This window comes from Xiphophorus couchianus, chromosome 24 (assembly GCF_001444195.1).
Source record: "Xiphophorus couchianus chromosome 24, X_couchianus-1.0, whole genome shotgun sequence".
In the NCBI taxonomy this organism is placed as follows: Eukaryota; Metazoa; Chordata; class Actinopteri; order Cyprinodontiformes; family Poeciliidae; genus Xiphophorus; species Xiphophorus couchianus.
The window spans coordinates 6,551,733-6,564,435 of NC_040251.1; the positions used below are offsets into that span (position 1 = coordinate 6,551,733).

Genomic DNA, 12,703 nt, shown 5'->3' on the forward strand with positions numbered 1-12,703 from the left:
CAAGGTAGCATTAGCTTGAATGGCTCATAGCTAACATTATAAGGAAAGAGAACATAGTCAATGTTATTTTCTCAAAGAAAATGTAACGTTAATAAGAAACATACCTCAGATGCATTAGGTGTCAAACTTCAGCTTCTTGTTAAACAGGAGCTCTGGCTGTTATAACGATTCCTTATTAGAGTGTGTGGCATCGTAAATATCTGACATCCTTGGAAATTTAAGTAGAAATCTGGTGATGTGTGAAGATGGGAAGATGGGACCCAGTGGCCTTAGTTGGCCACAACTAAGGTCAAAGATCAAAGATGCCTTCCTGCTGTTCTGTGATACTGAGGAGTATTTCAGTGTGAGGCCAACTCAGACAGCTCAGAGCTTGTGTGCATTATGTCATTATGATTGTCTCTCCCTTTATACAAAATTGACACTTTGTTCACTAGAGATTGGTTATTTAACACTAATTTGCACCAGAATCTTGGCGCTGTCAGCAGGATCCTTCCTGTGGCCACTGGGACATACTGAGCTACTGAAATATTGTCCTGCTATTTTTTGTTAGACATCTCAGCTAGTTTGAACTCTTCTGTTGTTTTCACATTGTGGGCATGCAGCTTTTTACCAGTAGTGGGCACTCTTGTATGTTCCAGCCTCCAACTTTGACAGAGTACAGAGCTGTGTGGACTAAGCACAAAGACTATCATGGACACGATTCATGTAAAAATAAAATAAAATAAAATAAAGATTCTTTATAATTATCCTTTTAAATTATTTAAGGATACAGTGGTACTGGAGGGATATAGTGGGTAGTGGTTTAGTATGCTACCAGGCTGTGGTCTTTGGACTTGTTGGAATTATTATAATCAGTTTTTTGAATAGCAAATCAAGAGGACGGAGGATAAAGAGCTTGTTGGAAGAGAGTTCTTGTAAAGTCCCAGCTAAGTGTGGATAAAACAGGAGTTGCTGTTTAGTGCATAAGAACAAACAACAGTCAGAAAACGTCACAAACTGCTTCATCACCAGCCTCTCCCACAGAGGGCTTTGTGAAGGAACACAATGTGCAAACTGGTTTGTTCACATTTGTGCACATAAAAAACACAAAAAACTGTTTTTACCATGTTTGAATCTTTTGACAAACCTGATGCTTTTTGTACTTTTCAGCAACTGAACATTAAAATGAATTATTTTTTCCTACATCTAACAAGATCTAATAAAATCCAGGAAAAATCTGACCGTCAGCAAGTTGAAGCCAGGTGCTTGGTGAATACATGACATGCAAACAACCCCAGAGAATGCAGCAATTCATGCAAATATCTAATGGAAAATAACAGCTGATATGGATCAAAGAGCATTTTGATTCTAGTTAATATAATATGGTTAATTTATTAGAAAACCTTTTCTCTGGTAATATTTTCTCTTTACAGTTTTTAAAGACACCTTATTTTAGGAAGCTGTCATTAACTACAGATACCAACTTATATTTAGAAAGCATATGATGCGTTTCAGTAGGTTGCAGAACCATCAGCTGCTGCTGGAGGCGTCGCTGCAAACCGTGGAGATTCTCACAGGAACAGATTTCATAAACTCATAGTCTTCAAGAAAAAAGGAAATTCATTTCTCTGCATTTCGGACAGTTTTAGAACATTTGAAGTTCTTCACACTCACCTCAACAGCAAGAAAAACAGACCAGAAGATTCAGAAACCTGCTTTCAGAACATCAACTTCTGCACAGGCTCTTCCTAAAATCTGAACATAAATGACCCTAAGTTTAGCTCTACATATGTAACAAGTGGACAGGACATAAACGTCTGACCAACAGTTAATATCAGGACTTCCTGTGAGGTTCTGCAGTGAAATCACAGCTTTTAGTTTTGACCCTTAAATGTTGCAGCTTTTTTTTTTTTTAACAATCAAACTTTAACTGTTACTTTTTGACCACCAGAAGGTTTTGATGTTTTAGACTAAAGGAAAATAAAAAGCTTTGAAAACCGAAAACTCAAAATTAAAAGTAAAGGTTATTTTAAGGTAGAAACCCTAAAACAGGAAGTTGAGGTGAAGGCGTCTAAACGCTCAACTGAACGCTAGAAACTTCAGTGACAGTTTCTGTTCACATGATTCGATTCAGAAATAGCTGATACCAGTTTATTTTTTAAGATATTTTTGCTCTAATGGTCCTTATTGAACAATAAATTAACAGATTATTGGGTAGAGGTCAAAGTGGAAATAATCCCAGACTGAGAATCGAACCACTGAGCCACCCAGAGCTGAAAACGAGTCAGTTTAATGGGAAAAGAATAAAAAGAAGAGAGGCTCTCAGAGGAAGACGAAGCAGAACCAAGTAATGATGAAGAGGAACCAACCAAAGCTCCTCCTGTTGCCTCAGGCCAGGCTGTTCCTGCAGCAGGAGATTTTAAAGAGACAGAGGAACAATTTTAAGATGTTAAATTACAAAGTCGAAAAATGTTTAGTTATATTTAATATTTATGGCATTTTTGTAACAATTCAAGGTAACATAGTTACTTGATTGTGCTATAAAATGGCACCATGTTGGGGCGTGCCGTGGTGGCGTAGCGGTTAGCGCGACCCGTATTTGGAGGCCTTGAGTCCTCGACGCGGCCGTCGCGGGTTCGACTCCCGGACCCGACGATATTTGCCGCATGTCTTCCCCCGTTTCCTGTCAGCCTGCTGTCATATAAGGGACACTAGAGCCACAAAAGACCCCCTGGAGGGGTACAAAAAAAAAAACACCCAATGCTGCCAATTTAACTACGATTTTATTGCTTCCAATTCATCTTGTTGTAGCCGCCGGGTGAATCAAGTGCAAATCTTCTGAGATGTGTGACTGACAGACCTGATCAGAGCAGAGCATGCAGTGCACTGTGCTTATTACAGTCTGATTAACTTCTGAACCCTATTAACTGTCAACTGTCGCAAATGAAGCTGGAGCATTGTTCATGTTTTTATTTGCATGCGATGGCTACGCAGTCTTAGAGTTACACCATTTATGTTCGGCCCTGAAGCAGTTTTCTGTTTATTAATAGAGTCAAAAAGAACCTTTAAAATATGACAAGAGGCAGGTTGGTAACTGTGGAAATAATTTATTAACCAGAAGTTTGTAACAAAACCAGAGAAATAACAGACATTTTTACAGAGCAGAGACTTTTTCATCCGCCCATCAGGCAAAGACGATCTCTGACAAAACCAGAAGTTGTTCTGATCTGAATGAATCAGAAAGAAAGTCGACTTGAAAGATCAAAGGTTACATTTAAATTCAATATAATAACAAAAAACAATAATAAATGGATAAAAAGAAGTTAAAGTGGATCATCTGCCCGTTTCAGCTTGGACCAGACTAAAGCCGGTTTCTCTGAAGTTACGCCGTATTGGAGTACAGAGACTCTTCTGCAACATGGCTGCCAACAGCAACCCGAGGAACAGAGTAAACCACGTCGTCTGAAGGTCTCAGCGGATAGTCCGAACTTCTGCTGGAGAAGCTCACCTGGGCGTAGGTTGGTCTAGTCAAATCATCTTCAGCCTGAAGAAAGAAAAGCAAGTGGTCAAGATGAGCTGCTGGTCAGAGCAACAAGAGATTCCTGATCATTAAACTGGATCTGAAAAACACAAGGCAGGTTTTGGACACCAAGGCACTCAGATCATCTCCATACCATTCAATCATCTTTTACATTTATTGTTTTTTGTCATGAATGAATGAATGAATGAATGTGAGTTTTTGTAAGTTTTCAGGTCAAAGTTCAGCTTACCTTGTCCAGAGGAAGAGCTGCCGTCGCCAGGCTGTAGACGCCATCAGCTGCAGCTGGTTTACTGTAGGAGGCGTAGCTGTAAACTGTGGAGATTTCCACTGGAACAGATTTCATCTCATCTCCTCTGACTTCTTCATAAACTCTGTTAGTCTTCAGGAGAAAAAGGGAAATTGATGCATCTTTATTTCTGACAGTTTTACAGCATTTCTGCTGAACTGTGAAGCTCCTCAAACTCACCTCAACAGCAGGAGTTTTCTTTGTTTTCACAGCAGGATCTGAAAAACAGACCAGAAGATTCAGAAACCTGCTTCCATAACCACCTTCTGCACAGGTTCTTTCTAAAGAGGAGTAACTAACTGAACCTCAACAGTCCTTGATCTGTCTTCGACCAGCTGAAACTGGGCTGGACTGAAACAGATGAACCAACCTGGACCTCCTCTTGCTCACCAGATTCTCCCTCCTCCTCAACTTGGGGAAACTGAAATGCTTTTGTAGAAAGCTGAGCGACATGATCTCCAGGTGAGTCCTGGGTTTTCACTGAGGTCTCCTCTCACTGAGATGTGTCTAAAAGATCTTGCTGAGGAATCATCCAGCAACCAAATCACCTCAACCTGAACTCCAACTCTGGTTGTTCTGGTCACATCCTGCAGACTGACCTCAGATCTGCTGCATGCTGGGCTCATCAGAAGGTGGAGAGTCACCAGAATCCCGTCTGAAAGGTGTTGAGCGTTCAGGTGAGCTGATCTCTGAATCTTCTCCTCTTTCTTAGTCGGAGCTTTCATTCCAACTGCAGACTCTCTTTTTCCACCTGCCCACACTCACTCCACACCTGGGAGTCCTGCGTGTTCGTCCTCTTCCTGCCTTCTCAACAAAGATCTACCAGACTAAACACCAGAACATCTCCAACACCTTCCACCAACATCAGTCCTGTCTGACCTGCAGCTTCAGCTCCTGAACGCTCAAACTTTAAGATCCCAGTAAGAACCAGTCAACCTACAATACCTGTCATACTTAAATTAGACTGAAATATTGAAAAAAAAAACAACTTTGGAGTTTTGGTAAATGTTGCAGGTTACCATGGTAACCAGGTATCTGAGTGTTTATTCTGTTTCCTACCTTTGCCATGCTTCTGTGATCGGTTTCTGCAGAAAACCAGCAGAGCCACAGTTAAGATGATGATGATGATGAAGGCCAGAGCCAGACCCACAATTATCAGAACGTCTGAAAACAGGAAGTTATGTTGTGTTATTAGTGTTAATGTTGTGGGTTTCACAGCCCAGGAGACAAATATTCATCTCAAACATCCAAAACTGTTTTATGTTCCTAATATAACTTCATTATTTTTATTATATAAAGTGTGATAATTGTGTATTTATGAATTATGTGTTATGTTTCTAATATGTTTGTGTTTTTGTAATTAATGTTTTAATGATGTGGACCCCAGAAGGAGAAGCCATTGTTATGGCAATGGCTGCTGGGGATCCAAACAAACAAATCCTAAAAACACAAATTAGCATCAAACTGAGCATTTCTGTGGTAACAGAGTACCGTATTTTCCGCACTATAAGGCGCACCGCATTATAAGGCGCACCTTCAATGAATGGCCTATTTTAAAACTTTTTTCATATATAAGGCGCACCGCATTATAAGGCGCATAGAATAGACGCTGCAGTAGAGGCTGGGGTTACGTTATGCATCCATTAGATGGAACTGCGATAAAGGGAATGTCGACAAAATAGTCAGATAGGTCAGTCAAACTTTATTAATAGATTACAAACCAGCGTTCTGAAACTCCGTTCATTCCCAAAATGAACAGCTGTTGCTTCCTCCACTTCCGCACCATTGATTGTTCATGTTAAATTCTCTCTCTGCTGCTCTATGGGCTCTTTGCACCTCAGCTTAATGATGTACATGGAGCCGAAGCCCCGACAATAAGCTGGAGAAAGGTTTTAACATGTTCGCCTCTTTATACACAGATACGAAGGTGAGTTTTACTGTCTTTAAACTTTGTGGCTAACATTAGCTTTAGCTTATGCCGGACATTTTTCTTGTAAAAATGTGCTATTTAAGTATCTAAACATTTTTCATCCATTCTAACGGACAATGTTTTTACCTTATGTTCAAGTATATTACGTGGTTTATTGTCGTTAGTGTCAGAGACCAAGTAACGGGGATTTTACGGTTCAGGCTTTTTGCTTCTGAAGCACAACGAGTCCATAGCTTAGCATTAGCTCTGGTGTTGAAGTTCTAGTTCAGCTGACTGTTCAGGTTCAGTTGTTGCTTTTAGAAAAATATGGCCGTGTTCCTTAAGGTCTCCATGTTATTTTGCTTTATTAGTTTAGCATGTTTCTTGTGAAGCAGGACGGTGTTTCCAGCAGTGTGTCCAGGCGGGTCAGTAGCTCGGCTGTCTGGTTCTGGTCTGCTCTCTGGTTCCCATAAACTCTTTCAGGCTGAATACAGAAGTGATTCCATGGAAATAACACAGGAGGCTCCTTTACCTTCTGCTTTAGGCTGAAGAAGTTGATCCGGAGTGAAGTGAAGGCTGTAAACTTTGCTGTGCAGCATTAGCTTTAACTGGTAGCAACGAATATTTACAAGCCACCGTCTTCTTAATTCAGGACCGTTTGGAAATCCATAAAAACTTAAAAGCCCATTATATTAGGAAGACAGCAATGTTCATAATATTGTTTTATTTGCGTCTGAAATAAGACTTTGTCTTTTCTAGCTGTCATGGTAACTCAAAGCAAAAAAAGAGAGCCGCATTTGCGCATGCGGTTGTGACGTCAGCGCGGCAGGTGCAAAGAGCCCATTCCCGTGTTCTACTGTGTGACTGATCGCCTTGAGCTTAAACTCTGCGTTGTAAGCTTGTCTCTTAATAGGAGCCATTTTGGGGTCTTTACACAAAACCCAGCTTGCACCGCTGGCTGCATCGGCGGCTGCTTTCCCCCATTTCTTCTTCTACGGGGAAAATGAAGTTGGCGGCTGCTTTCCCGTTTCTTCTTCTACAGGGAAATGAAGTTGGCGTCTGCTTTTCCCCATTTCTTCTTCTACGGGGAAAATAAAGTCGGCGTCTGCTTTCCCGTTTCTTCTTCCACGGGGGAAAATGAAGTCGGCGGCTGCTTACCGTAGTTGCGAGACCTGTTGTGGCTCAATATTGGTCCATATATAAGGCGCACCGGATTATAAGGCGCACTGTCGGCTTTTGAGAAAATTGAAGGTTTTTAGGTGCGCCTTATAGTGCGGAAAATACGGTAAAAACTCTGCATGTCCAGCAGGTAGAGTGGTTGGACCTGGAGATGATTTATTGCCATCACTCAGAGCTGGACGGTCGGTGGGTGCAGAGGAACCTGAAGATGTGAAACTTGATGCACTGGAGCTGAAACTCCTGGTTGTTGCTGAAACATTTCAAACAAGTCAGACTGGAAGGAAAGACTACAGACTACAGTGAGGCGGCGAATAATTCCTTCTGTGGAGACTCACTAGAAGTGAAATTTGCTGAACTGGAGCTGAAACTTCTGGTTGTTGTTGCTGTTGTTGTTGTCAGTTTGACTGCTGGGAATTGAAAAAAAGTTTAGCTCCAAATGAAAAAGAATGAATTTAAAATGAGCTGAGCTGAGAAAAACACATCCGTTGCTGGAAATAATCAATCAACAGTGCCATAATTTACATTAAAATAAAAGCAGGTTTCATAATATACCTTCAAGTTATAAGGTAGGATGTTTTTAACACAAGCATTGTTACATATTTATTTTAGATTGAAGATTTAATTTTTATTTAATGAAAACTCACCGTCTGTAACTTTGAGATAAAAGTCTCTGTATGGATCTCGGTCAAACGCCACGTCCAGGTTACATCGGTACCATCCTGAGTCAGACTGGGTCAGTGCATAGATGCTCACATACAGAACTTTTCCTGAGGTTTCAATGCTGTATCTGCCTCTTTTAGCTCTGACTCTATCAGTCTCAACAAGAACTTCTTCACATTTTCCTCTGCAGAACCGTCGTTTTCTCCCAGAGTCTTTAAAGGAACAGGCGACTGTCACTGAGCTGCCAGCTTCTTTAAAAAGGTCAGGAACGTCGTTTCCATCCAACACAGCTGTTAAAATAATCATCTGTTAGTTTCTGACCCCATCATAATAATCTGATCACATTAATCCCAGTTTCATACTGGGAGCTGCCCAGTTCAACCATGAATGAAATGTAGAATTAAAACTATGAGGTGATGAACTGTTCACTCAGTCATTAGTGACTGGATTCAATCAGACGGGATCGTTAATGTCTGTAGCAGCTTTCAGACTCACCTTCAGCAACAACCAGTTCAAAGTCCTGGTATGAATATCTGGATGAAAATGTCCTCCATCCACATCGGTACCGTCCTGAGTCGGACTGGGTCAGCGCCGAGATGCTCACAACAAAAACATGTTGATTGTTCCCATCAGATCCAATCCTGTATCGTCCATTTTCATCTGATGTTTCATGTGTTTCAATGAGAATTTTTTTTTTACAGTTTTCCCTGCAGAAGATCTTCCATTTTCCAGATGAAGGAAAGGAACATATAATGTTGATTTTTCCTCCAGGAACTCCATAAAAACGCGTCACAGGATCAGCGGTTCTGCTGTTGGTGATGTGCAGAGCTGCAGAACAGACCAACAGTTAATGTCAGGACTTCCTGCTGGTTCTGCAGTGAGACCACAACTTGTTCTGATTCAGTTACACTCATGGACCGGGTCCAACCGAGAGCAAAACTTCACATATCTGTAATAAACTCCTGATGAATTTCACCTTCAGCCCTCAAGCATCAAAACATTAAAACTAAGAAGTTCTGAAACGATCCGACTGAAAATGGAAAAATGATCAAAATTAGATTAAAATCTTAAATGTTGCAACTTTAGTGTTCAGGAAGCAGAAACATCTCAACAACCAAACAATCTCAGTACTTTAAACATTCTCTTTAATTCCCTCAGTTTTAGACTGAAGGAAGAATAAAAAGGTGTAAAAACTGATAAGTCATAAAACATGAATATGAAGCCAGTCAGCTTCAGTTTTACTCTGGTTATTTTAAAACTTTACTTCAGCTTCCTGTTTCAAAGCCGACCAAACCCTCAGCTGCATGTTAAAGTTTCTGTTTACATGAACAGAATAATAAATTACTGATAAAATGTTTCAATGTACAAAGAATAAAGAAAGTGACTCACAGAGGCAGACGAGGCAGAACCAGGCGATGATCATGTTGAGACTCCAACGGTTCTTCTTTCTTTTATCAAGTTTAACTTTTTTAACGTTGTTCCTGTTCTAATGAAAATGTTTCCTGCTTCTGCTTTCAGCTGCAGCCTCATTTATTTATAACTATGCAGCCTGACAGCATCACTGTGTCTTAATGCTCATTTACATTTACAAATTATTTCACACCTAAACATTATAATGTTTCCAAAACATTTGATTTAAAGCTGCAGATAGATGAGATAAATAAATAGGATCTGATACAAAACGTATAAAACTAAAATGTTTGTCACACAGAGTTAAAGGTTTAAATTTGTGTTTTTAGTGAACGAGAGGGTAGCATCCCTCCGCCTACGGGTGGGGGGACGGGTTCTGACTGTCGTTTGTGCTTACGGGCCGAACGACAGTTCAGATTACCCACCCTTTTTGGAGTCCTTAGAGGGGGTACTGGAGAGTGCTCCTCCTGGGGACTCCCTTGTTCTGCTGGGGGACTTCAACGCTCACGTGGGCAACGACAGTGAGACCTGGAGGGGCGTGGTTGGGAGGAACGGCCCGCCCGACCTGAACTCGAGCGGTGTTCTGTTGCTGGACTTCTGTGCTCGCCATGGATTGTCCATAACGAACACCATGTTCAAGCATAAGGGTGTCCATATGTGCACTTGGCACCAGGACACCCTAGGCCGCAGTTCGATGATCGACTTTGTCATCGTTTCATCGGATCTGCGGCCGTATGTCTTGGACACTCGGGTGAAGAGAGGTGCGGAGCTGTCCACTGACCACTACCTGGTGGTGAGTTGGCTCCGGTGGTGGGGGCGAAAGCCGGTCAGACCTGGCAGGCCCAAACGTGTTGTGAGGGTCTGCTGGGAACGTCTGGCGGAATCCCCTGTGAGACGGAGCTTTAACTCCCATCTCCGGCAAAACTTCGAACACGTCCCGGGGGAGGTGGGGGACATGGAGTCTGAGTGGACCGTGTTCCGTGCCTCCATTGTCGAGGCGGCCGATCGGAGCTGTGGCCGCAAGGTTGTCGGTGCCTGTCACGGCGGCAACCCTCGAACCCGTTGGTGGACACCTTCGGTGAGGGATGCCGTCAGGCTGAAGAAGGAGTCCTATCGAGCCTTTTTGGCCTGTGGGACTCCGGAAGCAGCTGATGGGTACCGGCGGGCGAAGCGGCATGCGGCTCGGGCGGTTGCTGAGGCAAAAACTCGGGCGTGGGAGGAGTTTGGAGAGGCCATGGAGAAAGACTTCCGCACGGCTTCGAGGCGATTCTGGTCCACCATCCGGCGTCTCAGGGGGGGGAAGCGGTGCAGCACCAACACTGTTTATAGTGGGGATGGTGTGCTGCTGACCTCTACTCGGGACGTTGTGGGCCGGTGGGCAGAGTACTTCGAAGACCTCCTCAATCCCACCAGCATGCCTTCCACTGAGGAAGCGGAGCCTGGGGACTCTGGGTTGGGCTCTCCAATCTCTGGGGACGAGGTCGCCGAGGTGGTTAAAAAGCTCCTCGGTGGCAAGGCCCCGGGGGTGGATGAGATCCGCCCGGAGTTCCTTAAGGCTCTGGATGTTGTAGGGTTGTGTTGGTTGACGCGACTCTGCAGTATCGCATGGACATCGGGGGTAGTTCCCCTGGATTGGCAGACTGGGGTGGTGGTCCCCCTGTTCAAAAAGGGGGACCGGAGGGTGTGCTCCAATTATAGAGGGGTCACACTCTTAAGCCTCCCTGGCAAGGTCTATTCAGGGGTCCTGGAGAGGAGGGTCCGTCGGATAGTCGAACCTCGGATTCAGGAAGAGCAGTGTGGTTTTCGTCCTGGTCGAGGAACACTGGACCAGCTCTACACCCTCAGCAGGGTCCTGGAGGGTGCATGGGAGTTCACCCAACCAGTCTACATGTGTTTTGTGGACTTGGAGAAGGCGTTCGACCGTGTCCCTCGGGGAGCCCTGTGGGGGGTTCTCCGGGAGTATGGGGTACCGGGCCCTTTGATACGGGCTGTCAGGTCCCTGTATGACCGGTGTCAGAGTCTGGTCCGCATTGCCGGCAGTAAGTCGGGCTCGTTTCCGGTGAGAGTTGGACTCCGCCAGGGCTGCCCTTTGTCACCGATTCTGTTCATCACTTTCATGGACAGAATTTCTAGGCGCAGCCAAGGTGTTGAGGGGATCCGATTTGGTGGCCTTAGGATCTCATCTCTGCTTTTCGCAGACGATGTGGTCCTTTTGGCTTCATCAGATCGTGATCTGCAGCTCTCGCTGGATCGGTTCGCAGCCGAGTGTGAAGCGGCCGGGATGGGGATGAGTGCCTCCAAATCCGAGGCCATGGTCTTGAGCCGGAAAAGGGTAGAGTGCCTTCTCCGGGTCAGGGGGGGTGTCCTGCCCCAAGTGGAGGAGTTTAAGTATCTCGGGATCTTGTTCACGAATGGGGGAAGAAGGGAGCGGGAGATCGACAGGCGGATTGGCGCAGCGTCTGCTGTCAAGCGAGCGCTGTACCGGTCCGTCGTGGTGAAGAGAGAGCTGAGCCAAAAAGCGAAGCTCTCGATTTACCGGTCGATCTACGTTCCCACCCTCATCTATGGTCATGAGCTTTGGGTCATGACCGAAAAAACGAGATCGCGGATACAAGCGGCCGAAATGGGTTTTCTCCGTAGGGTGGCTGGGCTCTCCCTTAGAGATAGGGTGAGAAGCTCAGTCATCCGGGAGGGACTCAGAGTAGAGCCGCTGCTCCTTCACATCGAGAGGAGCCAGTTGAGGTGGCTTGGGCATCTGGTCAGGATGCCTCCTGGACGCCTCCCTGGTGAGGTGTTCCGGGCACGTCCCACCGGGAGGAGGCCCCGGGGAAGACCCAGGACACGCTGGAGGGACTATGTCTCTCGGCTGGCCTGGGAACGCCTCGGGATTCCCCCGGAGGAGCTAGAAGAAGTGGCTGGGGAGAGGGAAGTCTGGGCCTCCCTTCTGAAGCTGCTACCCCCGCGACCCGACCTCGGATAAGCGGAAGAAGATGGATGGATGGATGGATGGGTGTTTTATGTCATTTTGCTGCACAAAAGTATTGAATAAAATACAAGAATTTATTTTTTTTAAAATAACAACCCTTAACTTCCAGTTGAGATACTTTTGTAAATAAACTCTTTAACTAGGCTAGTAAAGTTCAACTAAACTATTAAGTAAAAACAAAAGATAAATAAGAAGAACTATGGTTACGTTCACACTGCAGGTTTTAATGCTCAATTATGATTTTTTATAAAATCCAATTTGTTTTTGAGTTGTTGTTCACATTTCCAAATATATGTGACCTGGATGTGATCTGAATGCAAATGTATGCACAGTACAGGGCGCAGGAACGTTACACAAGAGCATGCTCAGTGTTTTGCCAACCGACATAAAATAAAGAAGTAGAAGAAGAAGTGCTCAGTGTGAAGTAAACATGGATGCTAATGATGCAGCATATCTTAGGATTTTGAAGTTGCTGTCCGACTGCAGGCAGCAAATTAACTTAATCCTTGTTACAGTCCGCCCTGGTTGTCGTTTTTCTTTCCGTTTGCACGAATCAGGATGCATTTGTTGAATGTTGAGGATCAATGTTCAGGTCGGATGAATGCGACCGGGTCGTACGGACTCAGCTCAGTACGTCAGATCAGATGCGTATCGGATTTAGAACCAGAGGCCTGATCTGTGTTGTTCAGACTGTTCTGGAAAACTCTGCTACATTTAATAGAAACTGCGGTTCTGTGCATCGACAATTAATGA

At 44.2% G+C, this 12,703-nt stretch overlaps 1 protein-coding gene across 5 annotated transcripts; it reads right to left on the minus strand.

The window, feature by feature from the left end:
• Nucleotides 1-3,070: 3,070 nt before the first annotated feature.
• On the minus strand, nt 3,071-9,289 carry LOC114141246 (polymeric immunoglobulin receptor-like). Of its 5 annotated transcripts, none has more exons than XM_028011735.1 (9): nt 8,944-9,289; nt 8,050-8,382; nt 7,539-7,844; nt 7,230-7,298; nt 7,040-7,144; nt 4,866-4,970; nt 3,987-4,024; nt 3,750-3,899; nt 3,071-3,523 (listed from the first exon to the last, which is right to left on the minus strand). In XM_028011735.1, the coding sequence occupies exons 1-9, from the start codon at nt 8,975-8,977 to the stop codon at nt 3,362-3,364; spliced, it is 1,302 nt and encodes a 433-aa protein (XP_027867536.1). In that variant the 5' UTR covers nt 8,978-9,289; the 3' UTR covers nt 3,071-3,361. The 5 variants fall into 5 exon arrangements, with proteins under 5 accessions (XP_027867536.1, XP_027867535.1, XP_027867538.1 ...); XM_028011734.1 differs by having other exon boundaries at nt 7,230-7,301; XM_028011737.1 differs by lacking the exon at nt 7,040-7,144.
• Nucleotides 9,290-12,703: the final 3,414 nt, after the last annotated feature.